Source organism: Salvia splendens, chromosome 18 (genome assembly GCF_004379255.2).
Source record: "Salvia splendens isolate huo1 chromosome 18, SspV2, whole genome shotgun sequence".
Taxonomy (NCBI): domain Eukaryota; kingdom Viridiplantae; phylum Streptophyta; class Magnoliopsida; order Lamiales; family Lamiaceae; genus Salvia; species Salvia splendens.
In genome coordinates, this window is record NC_056049.1 from 24028575 (window position 1) to 24051626 (window position 23052).

Genomic DNA, 23052 nt, shown 5'->3' on the forward strand with positions numbered 1-23052 from the left:
TAGGCAAAGTAAGCTTGAAGCTAGGGCTCTGAAATGTATCTTGCTGGGGTATCAGAGGGGTGTTAAGGGATATAGGCTCTGGTGTATTGAGCCCGGTAAGCAGAAGGTCTTGGTGAGTAGGGATGTGGTGTTCTTGGAGGATCAGATGCCATTCCTGAAAGATAAGCCGGACTCCAATGAAGATGAGGGTGATTTCTTCAAGGTGGAGCCTGTGGGGGTTGGCCTAGGAGCAGGTGGAGTCATTGACTCAGGGAGTGAGTCTGATTCAGATAAAGAAGAGGCTCCAACTCAGGGCAACCAGGCTGGTGAGTCTATATCAGACTCCATCAGAAACTATCAGCTTGCAAGGGACAGAGTTAGAAGAGAAACAAGGCCACCAACAAAGTTCTCTGATGTTGTGTATTATGCTCTGTGTGCAGCTGAAGGTATTGATGGTGCAGATCCACTCACATATAAAGAAGCTATGCAGAGTAAAGATAGAGAAAGATGGATTGAAGCCATGAATGAGGAAATAGAGTCTTTACTCAAGAACAAAACATGGATTTTGGTGGACAAATCCAATCTGAGTACAGATGGAAAGGAGAGGAAGCTGATCAGTTGCAAGTGGTTGCTTAAAAGGAAGGGGAGAGTGAAGGTGATTAAGATTAACACCTTGCACAATCCGGCTGACATGCTAACAAAGTCTCTAGGTAGAGACAAGTTTGATCATTGCAAGAAATGGATCAATGTTTGTGCAAGAACTGAGATGAGCCCTCAGGTGGAGAATTGTAATAATGGAGTGCTCATTTCAGTTGGAAGAAGCTCGGTTAGAAAGGAGTTCGGTAAGCTCGGCTTACCGAGCTGGAACTAGCCTGGTACTAGCCGAGAAGAAGAAGAAGAAGAAGGCAGGAGTCGGTAAGCTCATCGGTAAGGAAGCTCGGTATGGAAGCTCGGTATGGAAGCCCGGCATGGAAGCTCGGCGTTGAGCTGGAATGAGCCGAAAAGGAAGAGTTCGGTTGTAAGCCGAGAAGGAAGAGCTCGGTTGTAAGCCGAGAATGAGTTCGGTCTTGAACCGAGGAAGGAGTTCGGACTTGAACCGAGAAGGTAGAAGCAACCTAGCCGAACTAGCCGTTGGAGCAGCAGTTAGTTAGCCGAGATGTAGCGGTTATTCTTCTTGCTTTCTTGATTCTTCTTGTAGTTAGTTAGTAGCAGTTGCTACGTGATTATAGAGCTTTAAATAGCTCACCATGTATGTAGTTTAGGATAGAGTTTAATCAATAAAGAGTTTTCCAGTTTTCTCTCCAAGATTATCATCTTCAATACTCAAAGTGTGAGTGTGTGTGTTTCCTGCATTGTGTGATCTCATACAACAGTGAGTGTGTGTGATCTTATTGAGTGTGTGAAAGCCTTGTGTGCGTAAATCCCAACAATTTTATTGTCTAATATTATCACCCGTGACTAATAAATTATTACTTATATAACTCTTAATTTCTTTTTTTATCAATTGAAACTGGAAACTAAATGGATAATTGACAAAAGAAAAGAGTTTTCAACTTCTAGAAGCTATAAAGATTATGATTGTGAAATTAAATATGTATTCACACACGTATAGTACTAGTATGAAAGAAGAAAAAAATGAGGAAATAGAAATCTTGCCCCGCATTTATTTCTTGGTCAAAGCAAGGCAAAAATTAACGCCTAAACTTAGTTATTCGGTATTGAAATTTATTAGGGTACAACATATTCCGAAGCAAAAATCAATCACGCTATATTATAATTTCTCTGTCCACATTTAAATAAATGAAATTATTATTCCTTATTTTTCACTATAAAAATTACTCCATATATAGTTGTGTAAAATTTAATTTTATTACAATAAGAAAATAGTCAGTTTGCTCTAGCTAGTTAAATTTTCAACTATAAGCACACTTTTTTCAGAAATTTTATTTTTATTTTTATTTTTTGGGTTTATGAGGTTTGGTTTTCGATCGCTTATCTAAATCATATGCTCGACGTACGTATATCGATTCAAATATTTTTCTTTTAATTAAGTAAAAAAAATTGTTACGTTAGATAGTAAAAAGTCAAACACCCTGGGTCGGTTCCACCATATGATTATAAACAATAATTTGATGTTACTATATTTTGAGGTCATGTGAATATTAATAACTAAATATTAATATAAATACAAATAAAAAATTGTATTAATATGTACACCGAGTATGTATAGTATATGAAAAGATGTGAAAAATATATTAAAATAAAAAATAACAAATTAGTATCAGAAAGTGTTTTATCTACAACTTTATACAGCAGAGTGTTATTTACCGGCACCCATTTGACCATCTATCAAAAAGAGTGATGAATTTACTGCATCTTTAAATAAAATGAAAAGATCCAATAATAAATTGAAATCTGTTACTGATTGTCGCTTATCCATACGTAAAATGCGGAACCAAGCATGTATTGGGCATGGCCTCTCAAATATTAAAATGGTCTCTAATGATTAAAAAAAGCATAAAAACAATAATTAGTGAGAAGAATATTCATGCAGAAATAATCTAAAAACCTAAATTGCACTAGTGACAATTTTCTAGAAGTTAGATACCCATACAAGAAACATTATTTATAAATAAGTACAAAATTTATATGATGGAATCTAACAAGTGCAACTGCAACCACACACCACACACATGTATGATCTGGCTATAAGCCAAACATTGAGAATATCACAAGAGAATTAGTTAGGTTTGACCATTAATTGTTGATGAGAATCCAATGGCAAACAAGGTTTTATGGGGAGACGCCTAATTCATCATTTATAAAATAATAGTACTAGTGTTTATGAGACCACACATATATAAATATATTGATTTAAATAATTAAGAACTAATTTATATTGAGGAAAGAATGTATAGATGTGAATATTTTCATAAACAAGGAAACTAAACGCATGAATCAATACGAAAATAAGTCAAGAAATGATAATATATACTTACTCCGTTTCACGAAAAATAAGGCTACGAATGAATGACACAAATTTTAATGAAAAAATAATAAAGTAAAAGGAAGGAGGAAATAAGGATAAAATTTGAGAGAAACTTTCCATTTTTGAGATAATTTCGGATGGATCAAAAATACAATAATGTTTTAACATAATGATAATTGTCAAATAAAAATATCTTATGTTGTTTACACAAATGTGCATAAGATATTAGGGTGATAAAATTGATGATCACTTGTTCAATTTTTTATACTTGTGTAAACTGTTAAATTATGAAGAAGATTTTATTAACTTATTTTAAGTTTAGAGGGAACATCTTTTTTAGTACATTTACTATCTCAAATGAACAAATTTGGTTCGTGACATTTCATAATATCTTTTAAGGTCCATTAACTATAAGTTAATATTAATTCAACTACTTTTTTGCTATTTCCAATAATTTCATGACCAAAGTACCCTTAAGGCCAATGAGGGCAATTCAATCTATTTACCCTCTCATTTTCATTAAAGTATGTAATTTGGGATAGTTGATGTACCAAAAAAGATGTTTCTTCTAATTTTAATTTCAAAATAAAACTATCTTAATGACATTAATATTCTATTTTACTATTAATTATTTATGTTTAGTTTTACTTATTTGTAATATTTTAAATCATTGTACTATATTTAATATTAATAGTAAAATAACTTAGATATAAATATATGTAAACATTATACTTATACAATATTTGTATATAAAAGTAGTTCAATTTATTAGATGGAATATTAATTTTTCAATCTTAAAGCTATACATAGAATATGTTATTTTAAGTGCAATACAAAATTGATGATTAAAAATAAATTAAAATTTATTAACATGCATAGAATCTTAAATAATTCAAAGAGCTAAGTTTTATTTTATCTACTCATATGTACTAATTGTAGTCTAAAAAAATCAGTTGAAATTATCAGTAACCAATTTAATAAAAAAAGACAATGAATTTTTAGTTGAATATATGATTAATTTAAATCTATGATTGTTTAATTAAATAAAAAATCAATAGTTGCTATCAATTGTTAAATATCACAATCTCGCGTCTTAATATTATCATTAAACCATTTACAATATCATCAAAACTGTTCATAGTTCTCATATCTATTCCCTTGACTATTCCTGAATCATATTTTTTCTACTTTATTACATTTTTATTTCAATGTAGTATATATTGTATATTATGATTAACTTAAATTTTTAATTTAATAAAATTACGAGATTCATTAAAATAAAATATTTATCTTAGTTTTATCTAAATAATTGAGAATGTAACCATATAAAAGTATTAACTAGCACTAGAAAGTAATATCATAATATTCAAATAAGGTATGGTATATATTAATAATAATAGTAAAAGATCTATTAAACTTAATCCAAATAAATTAGAAGAAAGAAAAAAAGTGGATGAATAAAAAGATTGAATTGCCCTTCATGGCCTTGGGGGTACTTTGGTCATGAAAATAATCAAAAAGTAGTTGAATTGATATTAACTTATAGTTAATGGACCTCAAAAGATATTATAAATGTTACGGACCAAATTTGGTCATTTGGGATAGTTGATGTACTAAAAAGGATATTCCCTCGTTTAAATGGTGTGTGTCAAATTCGTTCAATATTAATGTAATAAAACAAAATCAAGTTCTCAACAAGAATAAACTAAAACGAACTTGAGCTAGCAATCTATACGATAATTTGCTGATTTAGATTCCTTAATTCACAACACAAATTCTATAAATAAAAACATCAAGAACAAACTAGCCCTGTATATAATATTTAAAATAAAAGTAGTACGGAAATATGAATAAGGTATATACTCCTTTGATGTAAAGCTACAATTACAACTATATATGCCCACTAATATAAATTAATATATATGAATAAATTCCGTCTACACTTCCATTGGTGGCAAGCATAGCAAGTCTTATAATCGACCTTGATTTTTAGTACATTCCAAATTTTGAAATTAATCCATAAATTTTATCCTCAGATAATTATTTTATAATAAAATAAAAGAAAATATTAGTAACATTTTCTTCAACTTATTTGAAAGAAAAATAATAGGTCCTCTTCTAACACTTTATGTCATAAGTAAGTATTTTCATTAAAGGGCTGCGACATAAATAAAAAGCTGAAAAACTTATGATACAATTGATATATTTATAACAAATAAAAGATAGATTTGATCAATTTCGAAAATTGAGATAATTTAAATAAAAACATTAAACCAGCATACATTCATTCACTAACCCAAAAAACTATTTCCTCAAAACTTAAAAAAAAATTGTTTAGAGCCGTAGTTGAATTCATATACTACCATCTTTGGATATATACCAACTACGTTTAGGTAGCATGTGATTAAAATTTATAATAATGTTATAAGCCGAAATAAGGAATCCAACAAATCATTGTCTTTAGTTACGCATAACATAAAAAAGACATTACTCCCTATTATTCCTTAATTTAAAAGACTTTAAGAATTGTCATATTTTTTCCTCCCCAAAAAATTGTCAAATTTTTTTTTGCCCCGTCCACATAGTGAGTCGGGTTGGGTTTTTTTTTCCCCTAATAATAATTTAGTATTTTTTTAAAAAAAGAGATGAGATTTTTTTGAAACAGTATAACACTAATATATGAAGAGAATAATGTGACTAAATTAAACCCAACTTTCAAAAGGAATAAAAATCAAATCATAGTAAACAAATACTGTATATATATAGAGAGAGAAGAAGCCTCCTTTATTAGACCACAACCGTTCGCGCATAATATTGTTCAGTCAAATTTCTCCCAATTCCGCCATCTCCATTCTCCCCTCTTTCCCCTCACTTTCTCTCTCTTCCCCCCCTTTTTCTCCCTCTCTCTCCGAATCACAGCACGCACACACGCAGTGAGAGCTCCAGCGGCAGCTATGCGATTCTCCAAAGACGAAAAAAAGCTCAACAAGGCAGCGGCGGCGCTCGCAATTCCGAGATGGATCAGAACACTCTTCTTCCTCATCACGATGCTGATATCTCTCCTCTTATTCTCCGCTCCGATCCTCCTAATCGTCGCCGACGCGCTCCTCCCCTCCGCCTTCCTCTCCGCCGCCATCCCAATCAACCTCCGAACGCTCTCCTCACACCTCACCAACTACGACTTCCGCTACTCTCTAATCGACATCCCCCTCGTCTCAATCGTCCGCTCCGCCATCATCCTATGTAAGTTTTTCCTCACCACGAGCTAAAATTGGCAATCAATTAGGGCTCCGATGCTCCGATCTAGTTTTTAATTTTTTAAATTGCGAGGTGATGTGACGAAATTGGGGGAAATTTCAGGTGTTTACAGCTTCTGCGACGGGCCGGGGCTGTCCAGGGGGCCGTACCTGGCGATCGCGACGGTGTGCTCGGCGGCGTCGCTGGTGTACGTGTCGCTGAAGGCGTCGTACGTGTTCGTGATCGGCGGGAGGGGCGCGGGAGCGATGGAGATGGCGCTGTTCGTGTCGTCGTGGGTGCTGGCGATTGGGCACGTCGTGGTGGCCTACAGGACTAGCTGTAGAGAGAGGAGAAAGCTTCTCGTTTACAAGATCGACATTGAGGCCGTAAGTCAATTCTCTCACCTAAACCTCTCCTCTCTCTAGGGACTCGTCTTTACAATTTCCATTTATTTGCCTCTAAATATCAGAACTTTCTAGAAATTCTAATTTTACTTTATATATCAATTGCAAATAACTAAGATTAGAATGAGTATTAAATAGTGTTGATATAACTTGCTGATAATTAACATTGAATTTCACTTCACATTATGTAACCATTAATATTCATAAGAATCTTAGTCGATTGTAATATCATAGTACCAAATAAAAGGTTTAGAATCCAAATTGGGTGAAACTTAGGTAATTTAGAATCAAATAAAGCTTATTTTAGGATAATATCCATTTAAATTACAAAGTTTAGCCAAACTTTGAAAATAGAATTATAAATTTAAATTTTGTTCAATTATTTGTCAAAATGTGTTTCAGTAGTTGATGACACTATTAAAAATATTAAAAAAATTGAAACTTCGTGATTAAAATTCATGTGCAAAATCAAAACCGGGGCAAAAAATTCGGGTATTTTGACTTTTGAGAATTTGAAAGAGCAGTTACTGGGGCCCCACTATAGTTGAGAATGTGAAAGCAAGAAACGGAAAAGGTAAAAAAAGAAGCATTTTGATGAGCATCATATCTCAACCGTGTGACAAATAGATAAGTCCTCTATAACCTTTCTAGGTGTGCGAAATTCTGGCGGTTGAGATAAGAAATATGAATGCGCCATTAAAGAACTTATCTATTTGTCACACGGAACCTAAAAAAGGTTATATTTTCATTGATGATGTATGTCTGTTGGGAAATATAAATGGAGAAATCGTATCCTTTATTTGCAGCTATTTCCACTATATTTCTGAGTGGTATGTTACTTACTAGGCTTAGAAATGCTGCTTCGAACTTTCTCCGGCGTCTAATCTTTTCATAGATATTTCATAAAGTAAAAGGTGTGTGATATTCTTGGAACTTAGTTTTGTTTATATGAAAATTGAAGGTTTATGTGACTTGTTTGCAGGTTTCTGCATGCAAGAATGGGTTTCCATATCACAAAATACTGCAAGAAGCAAGAAAAAAGTGAAGAAAACTAATTAGTATATTCGTTTTGCGATGCTTCAGGTAAAAACTAGTAGCATCAATCTTGGATTGCCAAACTCCTTGTTTCTGAGTTGAGTTTAGTTAACTGACTCTCTGCCACTTCTTCAACAGGTTCATCCGAAGGGGAACCGCGAAAGCTTTAGAGTAGGAGAGTGTATGTGTATATATACACGACATTTTTGTATAGCGTATACGCGTGGGTGTGTAGCGCGTGGCGTATACGTGTGAATGTAAGTGTGGTGATTGGGGTTGTGAGTGAGCAGAGGGAGCTTTGTTCACATGTAAATATATAGAAATTATGTTGTTTCTCAGAACTGGTGCAGGTGTTTTCTCATGTAATTGATTGTGAGATTGTGCTTGCTGCTGAGTTCATTTATCTAAGAATGTGAAATTTATTTACAATGAAATTTGGTCCAATATCTTGATTCTGATTCTGTTCTTGACATGGAAACTAAATGTTGGAACTCTACTGCAAAATCCATATAGATTTCACATTTAAAAGAGTGGGAAATTGTGACTTGTTTCTTATGCTTATCAATTTAGTCATATGAACTTTTAAATATTACTCCCTCTGTCCCTCAAAGAATATGCACTTTGGAGTTCGATACGAGTTTTAATCTAAAATTAGTAAAGTAAGAGAGAGGTATAGAGAAAAAGTAATTAAAGTATTGGTAGTGGGGAATGAGTGACATCTCATTAGAGATAGCAGAGTTGTCCAAAATTTGAATGTGCATATTCTTGTGGGACGGACGAAAGAAGTATGATCTTAATAATGCTACACCTAATGTAGTGAAATATACTAAACTTCTCCTCTATTTAACTACTATAGAGAAATATATACTCCTATTAACCATTGTTTGTATTAATCAATTACTATTAATTTTACTTTTATTAATTAAAACCATGCATTCTAATTTAGTCCATCTATATTTAAGATTTTACTTATATTCACACATATGTATGCAGATGCTTATTTCTTACACACATGTGATTTTTTATGATAGAAAATGATGTGAAACAAATCAATCCTAGCATTATGCTCTAGTTACACATATGTAGCCATTATTCCAAAAAACACTCAAAACTAATATTTTCCTAAAGGTCATCAAACAAAACAAGAATTTATGAAATACACATCATACAATTCCAAAGAAGAACCTTTTCTTTTGCATTTGCTTAGTTGTTATTTGATAGATAAGAGCAAACATGGAAAGAAATTCTTACACCCAACATCCCAATAAAATAATGAATGAAATCTTAACATGCCCCAGTTTTTAGCTAAAAGCATCAATCTCCCACATGGCTACACAAAAAAATAATATATATACCTTCAATTGATATGCAAGCATGGATAAGATACCTTTATAAAGTAGAGAATCTAAAGCTTCCAACAAGCAAAAGCAGGGCAGTTGCAAAATGCCAGCCAAATTTTAGAAAAAAATATTGCACCAACCTCCAACTCATATGTCATTAACAACCTCCTTTCTTGTTTTTAAATTGTTATTACTATTATCACATAGTACTATTTTTACAGATAATGGCATACATCATGGCCATAACAGGTCATAGACATTGATACATTTTTTTTGTCACAAAACGCTCAAATCAAAGAAATGATGTAGAACAAAGTGTCGGTACACATAAAATTTATAAAAAAGTGAAAAAAAAAGAGAAGTGGTCTCACATCAACAGCAGCATAGAAGGAGTTCTTCTAGTTCATAATCATAAAAGAATGAGATAATAGTCATTTAGATCACAATCTTTCTTTTCAAATTCTAGTCAATCCCATAATGTTCGAAAACATAATACTACACAAAATTCCAATTTTTCTAAGTCGTCTCATCCGTGTATGAATTGACGTCTTTTGGTAAAGTTCGAAACGACATTGTTTCATTAAAGTTAGTATTTTTTTTCTTTATTTTTCCCGTCTCTTCTTATTTTAATAAAACGATGATGTTTTGTGCATCATCAAAGACGTTTGTTACACGGATGTAACGGATGTAATAATTGAGATTTCTTGATTTAATATTTATTTTCACTCATTATAAAAATTTGACTATATGTCATGATTTAATTGTTTATTATTGGAAATTAAGATATTTGCCACAAAAAGTAGGTTTAATGCATGTCCCCATGAAAAGCTGCCTATGTGCTGGGAAATCACAACAGTTAAGCCCAATTGGTTTGTGGATATGACAACTATTAAATTTATGTAGGGTAGGGATTTTATTTATAAAAAAAGTAGTATTTCCAACTCCAACTTGGCTAGCTATTAATTAGGCTTTTATTCAATTATTTTGACCAATTTAAAGACACCTGAAATCAATGGCCAATCCACACCGGATCGACGATCCCAACATCGAAACTTCACTAAGTTCGACCTTTAGATCTATTACTGACCGTTCACCCTAGCCGTTTAGAATGCGGTTTACATCCATTCTTCGTCAATTATTGATATCACGAATTTCATTTTCTAGACTCGTCATTGCTTAAAGAGAAACAACTATGTTTTTACATAGTTACTTTTTTAGGTAATAATCTTTTACTCTCATCAATCTTTTTTGGTACGTGTATTATTAATGACATTTTATAAACATTGTGCTACCAACATATGATAAATTAATATATCTTTGATTAAATGACAACAAATGCATGGTCCCATAGTGTGGGATTGAGATAAGAAATTAATAGGCTAAGCAGCATCTGGCTGCACGAACCAATGCCAACTAATATGATGGTAGTTAATATTGAATTTTGTTACATCGTTTTCTAATTTTTAAAATTCATATAATATAATGAATGAGACATGTTTCTAACAAGTGTCTTCTTACCTTTGTGTGTGTGAACTTAACGGTGCTAGTTGAATACCGTCATACTCAAGCTAAGTTCGATTAATATCGAGCGAGCTTCGAGCTTTATTTGTCGGATACTTTGAGAGTAAGAAGCAGTTTCGAGGCACTATTAAATATTACTCCATCCATCCCACTATAGTTGAGTCGATATTTTATGGTCACTTTTAATCTTTCTTACTTATTATTCATCCAACATTTTTCTCTATTAACTTATTTACTATACTTTCTCTTACACTTAATTCTCTTCTAACTTTTTATTTTATTTTCCTTACTTAATTCACTAAATATTTCACTTAAATTTCATGTTCAAAAGAAATGATTCAATCATAATGAGACAGATAGAATACTCCACGTCTTGTAAAATACTCTTTGTCTAGAGTTTATTTATAATTTTATACAAATACTTGAAATTTGGTTTTAAAAGACTTTTTGGATTTGGTTCATAATTTAAAACATCATAATTTAATACTACTACATTTTCAAACTTTATAGAACTAGTTGATTAAAATTCATGATTTAAATATTAACTTCCTAATATACTTAAATTACCTACATTTTTTTTCTTCATTCTCTTTTTTCCCTTTTGATCACTTTGTTGAGAAAAATGGGCTTCTAATAGAGAAATGAAATACTCCCATTTTTTGTGGGCCGCTCACTGAGACAACCCCATATAGACTTCCAAATAAAAATTTGTTTACTTATTAGTAATAAAATATTTATTTATTTTAACAAGTATTATTCTTTGTATTAGTATACTTTTTATTACAATCATGTCATCCTCTTTAAAATAATTAGCTAGGAAGAGATAATAATATAAAAAACTAATTACTAAATATTTTGATTGATTTGTTTAATCATTTGTTAGAATATATAAAAGTATTCTTTTATGATCGGCATTTTGGTTGCATAGCTATATTGTTTGACATGGGTTTTAAAACTTTTTTAAATGCAATTCGATTAATAACTAAAAAATTTATATAATATTTCGTGCAAATTTACGTTGACTATTCTTAATTTATTTCATGCAAGTTCTACATCTGTAACACTTTTGTACTACCATGGAATGGTTTTAGAAATGAAATATTTGTAATTGGATTTACAAATTGAATTAGATATATTTACACACTTCAGATTTCGTATTCCTTAAATAGAGTTAAATTGGATATCGCATTAGATTTTTGAATTTATTTAATATAAGATTTGTCACGCAATTAGATATACCTCTTCTCCATTAATAAAATCAGCCAAACCGCCAAATGTATATAAAAAACTACACAATTTTGCACGGTTTTTTTCCCAATCCGTCACTGCAAATTGTCTCAATGACGCTGCTGATTAGGAATCGAAGTCGACGTCGTGCTAACGAAGGTAGAATAATTCTAAATAGTAATCATTTGTCCCATTATAAGTGAGGCGTATTCCTTTTTATACCATCCCACAATATATGAGACATTTCCATTAATGGTAAAAAAAACAGTATATCTCTCTTACTTTATCATCTCATGCTCTTTCTCTCTATTTTTTTCACTCCTAAAAACTTGTGACTAAAACAAATGTCTCACATCAAATGAGACACAGAGAGAGTACTAAAATTTGAATGTGTTAAATGTTTCCACAGATTGCTTTAGGTCTGAGGAGATCGAGAAACATAATGTTTTAAATGAAGTGAGGGGTTTTGACAATCGATATTTTGATAAAACAAGAATATCATCGGTATTTATTTCTTTTTTTTCTACAATGTCAAATTTGATGGGGGCGGATACAACATTCTTTAATAAGGAGTACTATTGTATGGATGTTTTAATTTATAGTAGATGTAATAAAATAATAACTCCTTCCTAAAATAAAATAATAAAATATCTATGTAATGCAGTTTTGTATTCATGTAGTATGTAGTGCGGTTTTAATGCCCGAAATACATTGCACATAATGTCAATAATATAAGCTTAATTTTGAATTATTTTACCCCTTAATGCATATTTAAATGTTACTAATGCCTAGCAGAAACCTTATATCTCAACCATTTATTTTTTTATCTAAACACACATATATGGCCTTAATAAATTTAGACAATATAACTTTTTTTACTGAAAATTGTAATAATTATGAGGTACTCATAACTCAATAGTCAATACAGACCCATTATTGTCTCATTATGCTATTTTTATTTGGGCCCCATAAATTTTTCTATTTTCATTTTACAAATTTTTGAACCACATAGTTTACCAACTCATTGAGCTCGTAATTATCATAAAACTAAAAGTAATTGGTACTCCCTCGTCCCAATCAAGATGTCCACATTTCTTTTTTAGTTTGTCTCATTTAAGATGTACACTTTTTATAATTAGAAATAAATCAAACCTTCCTCTCTCCTCATTAAACAATTAACTAGTAGTACTTTTTTTCTCTACTTACTCCATCTAACAATTCCACCAGAAATTCCATGACACTAAAAAATGTTGACGTTTTGAATGGGACAGAGGGAATACTTTTTTTGCGATATAAGATTAACAAGAATTGACAGGTGTTTTTTTTAACAATTTGCTCTTTAATATAATTTAAATAAATTTTAATTAAAGTTGTATAATTATTTTATTTTTATTTGCCTTAGGTCATCAAAAAGCTTCTGTATCTTCTCAATCAGGGTGAAACGTTCACAAAGGTCTCTCTCTCAACTTTGGTATTTAGGTTAATTTTAAATTTTATTGGATAGGAAAAATCTTAGAATTTTAATGAGTGTAATATACACACACACTTATCTTACTAAGTGCAACATATGATATTTGAACTGAGTTAAGATTTTCAATTTTAAGACAAGTGTTGGGATAGTATGTGACTTTTAGTGTAATATGTTTTGTAGAGTGAAGCTGCATCTATAATATCGTCGGTTATCAGCAGTGTTTATTTTTTCCAAGATGCTTATTTCAGAAGAATGTTACATCTAATTGCAAGGGAGCTCTGCCCTGTTGCAAAAGAGGTTCACATTTCCACTTCTTTTGTTATACACTACTCCATTTAGGATCCAATTTGGTACTTGGAATTGGAAATATAGCTTTCAATTTCAAATTCAATGTTTGCTATCATAAAAATATTTGAATTTGAGATTGAATTACAATTCATAATATCTCAATTCCACAATTTGAATCTCGTATCTAAAGTACACACACTTCTCACACACTGCACACACACGCCACACAAAATGCACACATACTATACACAAGATACACACACTGCACACACACAATATACACAAAATGCACACACTGCCACACACTATACATAAAATAAACACATTGCACTCACCACACCAAACAATGTGTAGTATGTGTGTGCGCGCCCGCATTTAGTGTATAGTGTGTCAAACATAAGATTTGTAATTCAATTCTTTCCAATTCAATTCCATAAAATCCTAATTTCAGTTCCATGTACCAAACAGACCCTTACACGTTATGATTTACGGGCTAATTTTTGTGCAGGACACTAGTGATTTACTTAGAGTTATCTTACTTGGAGAGATCAACAACCGCGATGTTCGATGTCGGGCAAGTGCTATTCGTTTGCTTTTTCTTATTCCTAACGTCGAATCTTGTAGCGAAGATGTTGTGAAATGCCTCAAGCATGTTCTGAGAGAAAGGAAGCCTTTGGCTCGAATCGCTGGCGTTGTCTGCGCCATCAATCTGATTAAGGTATACTATTGCATATCATGTTTGAACAATCACAAATTTTGTAGCACTATTAATTTATTTATACTCCATGTTGTTATAGAGAGATCCATGGTGGCGTGACACACTCGAACCCATGCTGGTTACTAATATTATTGAGTTTAGGGGAAAACACGTTCACTACCAATCCTTATATCTTCTATTTCAGGTAATATAGATAGGTGATTAATACAAAACTAACAAAGAAAAAAAAAAGAGAACACCTAAGGTCAATTGTTACTACGTTTTTAATTAGGTCATTTTTAGACCATGTTATTATCTTATAATGACCTATGTTCTTTTAGTCCGCGTTCACTATTTAACGGGTGTTTTCGGATTTACAAGTTATAAGAGCATGTATGCAGGTTAAGCGGCATGATTTGGTGCTACGGACCGCAAAATGGGCTAATATCTATAGACGTCCGTTTTGGTCTACTTCTTCGTGGGGGTCTTGCATCTTGGCTCGCGCTATTGCCCAGGTATGGCATTGTTGTTAATTACTCTAAAAATAAAGTTGATGGTTGTTATATGTATATTAGGCCTGCTTATTCAGCCGGTTCTGGTTCTAATCGGACCAGTTAAACCAGTTTCATTTTTTCATAAATCTCATAATCGGAACCAGAACCGATTATCCGATTCGTAGTTCCTCAATTAACCAGTCGGTTCCGGTTCCGGTTAACCTAGAACCGTTTTAAGCACCCCTAAATTGTATATAGTTTGCTATATGTAGGTAGCGCGGGATATGTATGTCGGTTTGAACCCTGATTACAATAAATTCCTATACTCTTGTATATGTGGTAAAGATGAACTGCTTGCAATAGAAGGATTCCGATCACTTGCAGCGGTCAGAAGCATAACCAGTACTCAATTGAATCCTGCCGTTGATGTTATACGCCGAATTCATCGGGTTTCGATGAAGAAGCCCGTGTTGACGTTTGCTATCATGAGGACGTTGCAAAAGGTTGTTGCTCGAACTATGGTTCCACACCTACCCCCATGATAACTCGAACCCTGACCTATTAATTAGAGGCGAATATCTTAACAATTGAGCTCCACTTCATCATCGCTCTTCTTAATTGCCTTATGTTTGCTTGAGCTATTTAAATTCATAATCTCTTTTTTTTCTCTAAAGTAAGTTAGAAGTTTAACCTGCTCTGACACGAGTTTTAACTCGCAATTGGTTAAGTAAGATAGAGAGTGAGGGAAAAGGTGCTGAAAGTAGCGTTAGTGGATTGTAGAGTCCCTGTTCATATTATATTTAAAACTTTTTATTTTTCGAATTAGTCTAATTTTGATGGATGATCCAAAATGATAAAGCGTAGTCTATATTTTTTGGATGAAGATAGTATAATTTATGATATTTGATGTTGTAGGTGTGGGTGAGTACAGATAAAGAGATCATAGAGAAATCGTTCTTATAAGTCATGAAAATAAATTATATTTGGAGGAAGTCAAGCAAGCATCACACGTGTAAGTCACGAAAATCTGCAATTTTAATTGTTATTTATAAGCCTTTGTTAATTAATGTATGTATTCGTGAAACATGCAGGACAATGAGGATGGAGATAGAAAAGTATCTCAAATCATTAAATCTCAAGTCATTTGCTATCAAGGAAGCTTCAATTTATAACCTTAAGAATGAGATTAAAATGAAAAGGGATTTGAAGGATCTAGACAACCTTAAATGTTTTTCAGTGTAACATATTTTAATACTGTTATCAAGCTAATATTGTTGAAGACTAAACAATCAGAAGTGGAATGGTAAAAGAGGATCAAGAAATCAAAATTTACAGAGGATGAAATAAAGTAACAATGGCTACGTACGAGATGATAAGTTAGGAAGAAGATGACTTAACTAAAATAAGTTAATAATGTAATTAATATTATTTTATTCATTTCAACTGAGTCGTATTTTTTTAAAAGTATTTCAATTTAACTAAGCCATTTCTATATAGCACTATATAATTACCACTTACTTGAAGGTTCTAGTTTAATACCGGCAAGCTCAAGCTAAGTTCAATTAATATCGAGCCAAGCTTTGAACTTTATTTATCAAATACTTCGAGAGTTAGAAGCGATTTCGAGACACGCATAAATATTACTCTTCCATCCCACTATAGTTGAGTTGTATTTTATACCACTTTTAATCTTTTTTACTTATTTACTTTATTTTATTTCATATTTAATACTCTTTCTAACTTATTGATTTCATTTTCTTCACTTAATTCACTAAATACTTTAGTTATATTTTATGTTGAAAACAAATGCTTCAGTCGCAAATAAAATACTTAATGTCTTGTAAAATAGTTATAACTTTATCTAGAGTCCATTTATAATTTTATAAAATACTATTAACTTCTTAATACAATTAAATCGACTTTTGTACTCAAATGAAACGGAGGGAACAAATTAAAACATCATAATTTAGTACTACTACATTTTCAAACCTTATAGATTAATTAGCTGATTAAAATTCATGATTTAAATAACTATTAACTTTCCTAATACAATTAAATTACATACTCTTTTTTTCTTCATGATTTACATAACTATTAACTTTTCCCCCTTTGATCACTTGGGCTTCTAATGGACTACATCAACAAGAAATGAAATACTCCCATTTTTCGTGGGCCGTTCACTGAGACAACCCCATAGAGCCTTCCCAATAAAAAATTATTTATTTATTTATTAGTAATAAATATTTATTTATTTTAACAAGAATTATTCTTTGTATTAGTATACTTTTAATTATTCTTAGTATACTTCGACGCCTCATCAGATTCAACACAAAAAAGTCTCATATTTTTGGGTCATCCTAAAATTATGCCTGAAAGTTGTCTTACAAAACCTTGATAATTTATATCCACAATAATCATATTGTTATTAATGGGACCTCAAAGATGTCTTACAAAACCTCAATAATTTATATCCACAATAATCATATTGTTATTAATGGGAGTATGGGACGAAACAAGCATGTATAATTAGTATAGCATGAAAACTAAATAATATAAATTGCTGCTAGGAAAAATAAGTATAGAACAATTTACACCTGCGGTTTATTGGGCTTGCTACAAATTAAAGTAATTATTCCTAGATCTCTTCATCGATATCTATAAGTGACTCAATAATAATCTTTATTCGTCAGCACCTCATTTTAGCCTTTGAATAGTGATTGGATACCTCTTTTGAGTTCTTGTTGTTGGAAAGAAAACTACCTTGTCTTGTTCCGTTGCCTTCCAACTGAAAAATCATCAAACAATTCAATCACAAACAAACATAAGTTTTTAAAAATTTTGTTAGTCATAGTGGACTTGATGATATACCTAAATTGAGTGACCAATCGATGAAGAAAAACCGAAAGCTCGACCCTAGCAAGCTCGGCTCCCGGGCAACGTCTAGGGCCTCCCCCAAACGGATTGAACATGTTTGTCGCACTAGTTGGGCCCAAGCCATTCTGTTGATCCTGAACAATATTCAATCACAAGTTGTGTAATAAGTAGTTAGCGGGTTTTGAGACTGGTAAGGAAAGTGTAAGTAAGTGCGTACGAAGTGAATATACCTGCCACCTCCACGGGTTAAAAACCCGAGCATCTTTGAAGTGACGATGATCCATGTGTACCCCTCGGAGAGAGGCAAAGACCTTGTACCCCTTTGGAATTGTATAACCTTCTAATTTCAAAAATAAAATAGCATAGTTAGGATTGTTTAGCACATTTCTTTAATATTGAAACAATTTGAAACTCACCTTTGATGGTCACATCAGTCATTGCTCGTCGAAACACACCACTAATTATGTTAGCTACTCGTAGTGTTTCGTTTACCACCTAAAATAAAAAGAAACAAAAACTTAAAACTCAATAAAGCAAAATGAGATTATACTTTTAATTCAAAAATGAACTTACACATTGAGTGAAACACATGGCTTTGTAATCTTCCCATTGAAGAGCTTCATTTTCTCCCCTTTTCGCCCTGATTTCTTCATGCTCATCCTGTCAAGAGAGATTTAAAAAAAAAAGTTAATTAACAAGTATATTATTAAAATTAATACACCATTTGAATATAGCCTTGATAAGTCCAGCTTCATAAATATCAACACAGCTTCAGTATATAAACAGTTGATCCACTATAACTCACCCTGTTACCGAAATAAATACTCCACTAAAAAATAAAACAGTCCATTTTTATCAATGTCCAGAAAAGGAAAGTTATCGAAATAAAACATTAGGTTATAACTGCAGGTAATAATGAAACAAAATATTAGAAATAGCAGTAAAAATAATTCAAGAAGGTGAAATGACAAAAATATCCCTTGGAGTGTTAGTTCTGACAAGGCTGAGACATAGGTGTGCAGAGTGTTTGTCTTGTGGTGGCGACCATTAACGTTGTCTGTCCTCACATTACTTTGACTATATGCTCTGTTAACTTTGCCTATTTTTTTGGACCATACTACTATGGCACCTCCTTATTCATATTTCATAATGTAAAGTTTGAAAAACGAAATTTATGAGAATGAAAATTGGAAAATAAGTCATTGTAAATGTCGGAAGATAGAGACAGTGCGATCATCCCGGGCAATAATTGGCAGAGAAGAACTGTAGGGAATATCCGAATATGTGAAACTATATGATTATCGTGTGTGTAGTCAATTCTAAAACAATACTAGTATATATGATCTATCACAAATATTATTCTCATAATTCATAATGTGAAGTGGAAAAGATCTAAGTAACGATTGATATACGAAGCAAGATCGTCGGTGACATCTAATAATAGAGGTAGTAGTGCGACGGTCCCGACCCACTTAAAGTTTGGAATAGATACAATGCAAGTGTCGATCGACACTCGACGGTATTCACTTGAATCCGGATAATGGATCCAAGGAGATTTTGGGAATAGAAAAAGGGGAATATAGTTATGGGGATGATATACGACATAACATGCGCACGTGTGAACATGAAAGTTGGGGACTTTGAATAGTGAACTATCCTTTTCATCGAAATTGACATTACCCTAAAATTTCTCACTCACTTTTTCTTTACCACTGCTTTTTCTTCTATTTATATACTCCTATTTTGTAGTAGTTAATGTTTATATGAACAAAAATTTAATATATTTGTCCAGAGGCAAGAACAAGTTGGCCACTCGTGTGGTTGTCTGTAAATACATATCAATATTTATCTTCTTTTATTCTTGGTTTGTCCTTTTCTTCAATAATTTACATATTTAGAAAGGAAAATTCCTAGTGGGATGGATAGTCTCATATTATAAGATTTGATATTTAATCCAAGACCACTTTAGTAAAATTAGGTGTTTTAGTAGATTAAATCAGGCTTCTATTGTCAAGTGTGGCAAAATTCAACTTAATTAAAAGATATAAGTGTGAGATATGAGGATTAATTGATCGATTCTTGATTATAACCACAATAACTAAATCATAATCGATTTTTTCAATTGTCAATTAACTGATACACGATTTAACTGACACTCGTCTGAAGTGAAAGAGGGATTGTTTCATTTATTATTAGAATAAAAATTGTGAGGTAGGATTCAATTCATCTCAAATTGATGATAACTTTGGTCCCACTCCCACGTATATAGAATTATCCCAATTCTGCCCAACAAGTAATTTTGTTCAAAGTTACCAATTCAATCAATATTAGCACGAGTCAAGTTATGGTATATTTCTGGAAATAAAAAAAAGTAATACTTTAGATTAGAGATGTTTCTTGGTACTGAATTAGTGAGTTGTAGTAATTTTTTAACCAAGTGACAGGCCCGCACCGTGCAACCTGCCGGCATCATCATTGCAAATTATAATTAATTAGTGTGGGATCACATCACCTAAAACTAGAAAAAATTTACACCTACTTTAATCTTTAGCCTAATTGATTAAGAATTCAAGTGTATTAAATAGAATTATGTAATATTTATAAAAGCATAATGACAGATGTTAGGTTTTATTTCTTTTTATGTGAATTGATTTTGTGAGTTGTTAGAATTTTGTTGGATGAGATTTTGGATAAGGAGATGATCATCCATTGAAGTCTTGGGTCCACCAACAATGGTTGGCTCCTCTTTTAATACTTCTAGGATTTATTTATAAATTTATAGAATTATTTCATTCTTCAATAATAAATATATAGAATATATGTCATAGTTTTACATAAGTATAATAATAAAGGGGTTTTAATGTGAATATAAAGTAACCATGAAAATGAACTCTACTTATTCATGCAACACTAAATCTCATAACAGTTATAACCTGAGATCTCAACACACAAGACATTATTATATATGCATGATGATTTATTCACTTTATGAAAAAATCAAGGTCCGAGATTGTTTCTCTTACCATACCCAAAAATAATTTGATTTCATTTCCATAAATTAAAAAATAATACTTAAATCTTGAGTATTGGTTTGTCAAACATACAATGTTATTTTTCGCAATCATCCCATTAAGTCAAAATCGAAACCAATTTATGATAAAATCAAACTGGTGTGACGAACAAATAATGTCATTTTTCAGCACTCCATAAAAGCCACACCAATTTTGATTTCGCCTTAATAGGAAAATTGCAAAAAAATAAATAAAAAATTGAACTCCTTAGATAATTCACTAGTATTTCTTAAAAAATACTATAGAATATAGAGAGTTACCTTGAGTTGGGCTAGAGCAAGGGGATGCTCGGTAAGGAATTTAACGGCGAGAGTCATAATAGTGGAGGTGGTTTCATAGCCCGCCACCAACAATGCCAGCATAAAATCCACTATTTCCTCATCGGAAAACCCGCCGCCTCCGCCTTCCTCATCCAATAGTGCCGCCAACATATCATTCTTTCTCTCTCCTACTTCAACCTCTCTCCTCCTATCCCTCACCACCAAACTCAACGCCTCTGCCACCTTTCCCCTAGCCTAAAAACACACATTATGCCAAAAATATAAAAAAAAAAATGAGACTCCATTTATCATCACAAATTTTAAGAGATGTGAGTTGAAAAGATTCATGTAATTAATATGGGTCCCGCTTAATATTCATGGTAAAAGTCAAAGAAATTCAACAATAACAAAATGAGACTCCATTTATCAGAGGCATAGGGAGTATAATTTAATTGACATACTTTAATGGTATTCTTACTTTAATAGCTCTTCGGTATGTGGTGGAAAAAATAGGGAGAGGAATGGTGAAAAAGCCTTCGATTACTAGCATGTACTCTTTCATGAGATTCTCAGTCCATTCACAAGGATCAAAGCTCATCAATTGCTTCACCGTTAATTGAAATGTTATCTGCACATTCACCAATTTAATTAAATTAGATCATGTATGTTAAAAAAATAAAAAGATTCACAAAAAGGCATGTATAGGGGTATAGAACCTTCCTTTGCATATCCATACAATGATGAGAAAACAAAAGATAATGGGCAAAAAGGCTAAGAGAATCAATGGGTCACACTACATGCACATGTGTGTGGGTTCATTGTGCTACTAAAGTTCAATCAGTCATAATATAGGCAACATCAACAAAAGCACAAAAAAGAAAGATTTTTTTTTACTAAAAACACACACACCCGCTCGGATGCGCGTGGTTGGTTCTATGCTACTGCGATGCGATCCGATCGCAGCAACACAAAGAAAGAGGTCAATGGGCAAGCCCATACTAACCTTATTTCCTTTTTACAAAATCTACAAATTTAAAAAATAACTTCAAATTTAATGAATATTTTTTCTACGTTCGCTCCCACCAACACGTATGGGAATCCGAGTCACCAATTCTTAAATAATTTTATTTTATTTATATTTTTAATAAGCAAAAAAGTGCATCCTAACATGAAATCATCACGCATGCACTCAAAACTCTCCCACTCCATGAAACTCGATTGCGTGCTAACATACGCCTATATCTCTACACCCAATTTCTAACATGCGCCTTTAATTTTTTTTAAAAAAAAATAGAATTAACCACTCTAACGCTTCGCCAACCAATATAATCGAGTACTAATTTTAATTATTTTTTCATTAATTTGTATTATTACCTTTTTAGCCTCCTCCATGAGGAGGACTCGGCCGGACCAGGACTCCATATTGAGGCGCACGAGGCGGTCGACGTCGAGGAGGAGATGATCGCGGATGATGGCGTTGTTGGCGAAGCTCATGGTGAGGGAGTGCATCCTCTTGTGGAGGCTCCCTCTCATGAGGAGGAGCGAGTGCCGGCCCAGGAGATTCGATATCGAGCCCGGGTAGCTCGACTCGAAGAGCCGGCCCTCGTTCTGGAGGATGAGCCGGTTCGTCTCCGGGTCGGCCGAGAACACGGTCGGCTCGCCGAAGAGGTGGGTCGTGAAGACCGGCCCGTATCTCGCGACCCGATCGTCGATAAACGGCTCGGGATTCTCCGTCTTGTAGGCGGAGATCAGCTGGAGGGTCTCCCCGATGAAGGGGAGGCCCAGATTGCCCGGCGGGAGGCGCCCTCGCCGCCGGGCTGTGGAGCGGAGGAGGAGGAGGAGGGAGAGGGAGAGGAGGGAGAGGAGGAGAGAGAAAAGGAGCATGGTGGTGGGGGTGGGGGTGGGGAGTAATGAGAGCACACGGGTGGATATATATGTGTGTGTATATATATATGTATATATATATCTGTGAAAGGAAAACTGTGTGGGAATCAGAAGGGAAAAAGAGAGTTGGGATGCGAACGAAATTAATGTCGGAATTTAATGTTTTTTTAAAAAAATATTTTGAATCATTGTTGTGAAACGTATTAGTGTCATTATTTTTTGTGATAAAAGTAGGATATGAGCAATTAATGAGGTTACCATATGTGAGAATTGTGAAATTT

The 23052-nt window shown here is 32.8% G+C and overlaps 3 protein-coding genes across 4 annotated transcripts; 2 read left to right on the forward strand and 1 right to left on the reverse strand.

Annotated features, from left to right (window-relative positions):
* Positions 1-5750: 5750 nt before the first annotated feature.
* LOC121777776 lies at positions 5751-8078 on the forward strand. Its single transcript, XM_042175131.1, has 4 exons — positions 5751-6211; positions 6329-6591; positions 7592-7692; positions 7783-8078. The coding sequence occupies exons 1-3, from the start codon at positions 5923-5925 to the stop codon at positions 7652-7654; spliced, it is 615 nt and encodes a 204-aa protein (XP_042031065.1). The 5' UTR covers positions 5751-5922; the 3' UTR covers positions 7655-7692; positions 7783-8078.
* A 5890-nt stretch (positions 8079-13968) lies between these two features.
* Positions 13969-15685, forward strand: LOC121777103 (coatomer subunit gamma-like). The gene is made up of 5 exons (XM_042174245.1): positions 13969-14209; positions 14289-14393; positions 14590-14703; positions 14955-15185; positions 15598-15685. Exons 1-5 carry the CDS (start codon positions 13973-13975, stop codon positions 15643-15645), a joined length of 735 nt encoding a protein of 244 aa, XP_042030179.1. The 5' UTR covers positions 13969-13972; the 3' UTR covers positions 15646-15685.
* Positions 15686-17214: 1529 nt separating this feature from the next.
* Positions 17215-22793, reverse strand: LOC121776177 (cytochrome P450 90A1-like). 2 transcript variants are annotated; one of them, XM_042173325.1, is made up of 8 exons: positions 22262-22793; positions 21366-21515; positions 20888-21142; positions 18130-18216; positions 17973-18051; positions 17787-17893; positions 17551-17690; positions 17215-17467 (listed from the first exon to the last, which is right to left on the reverse strand). In XM_042173325.1, exons 1-8 carry the CDS (start codon positions 22769-22771, stop codon positions 17377-17379), a joined length of 1419 nt encoding a protein of 472 aa, XP_042029259.1. In that variant the 5' UTR covers positions 22772-22793; the 3' UTR covers positions 17215-17376. The 2 variants fall into 2 exon arrangements, with proteins under 2 accessions (XP_042029259.1, XP_042029258.1); XM_042173324.1 differs by having other exon boundaries at positions 17787-17896; positions 22262-22792.
* Positions 22794-23052: the final 259 nt, after the last annotated feature.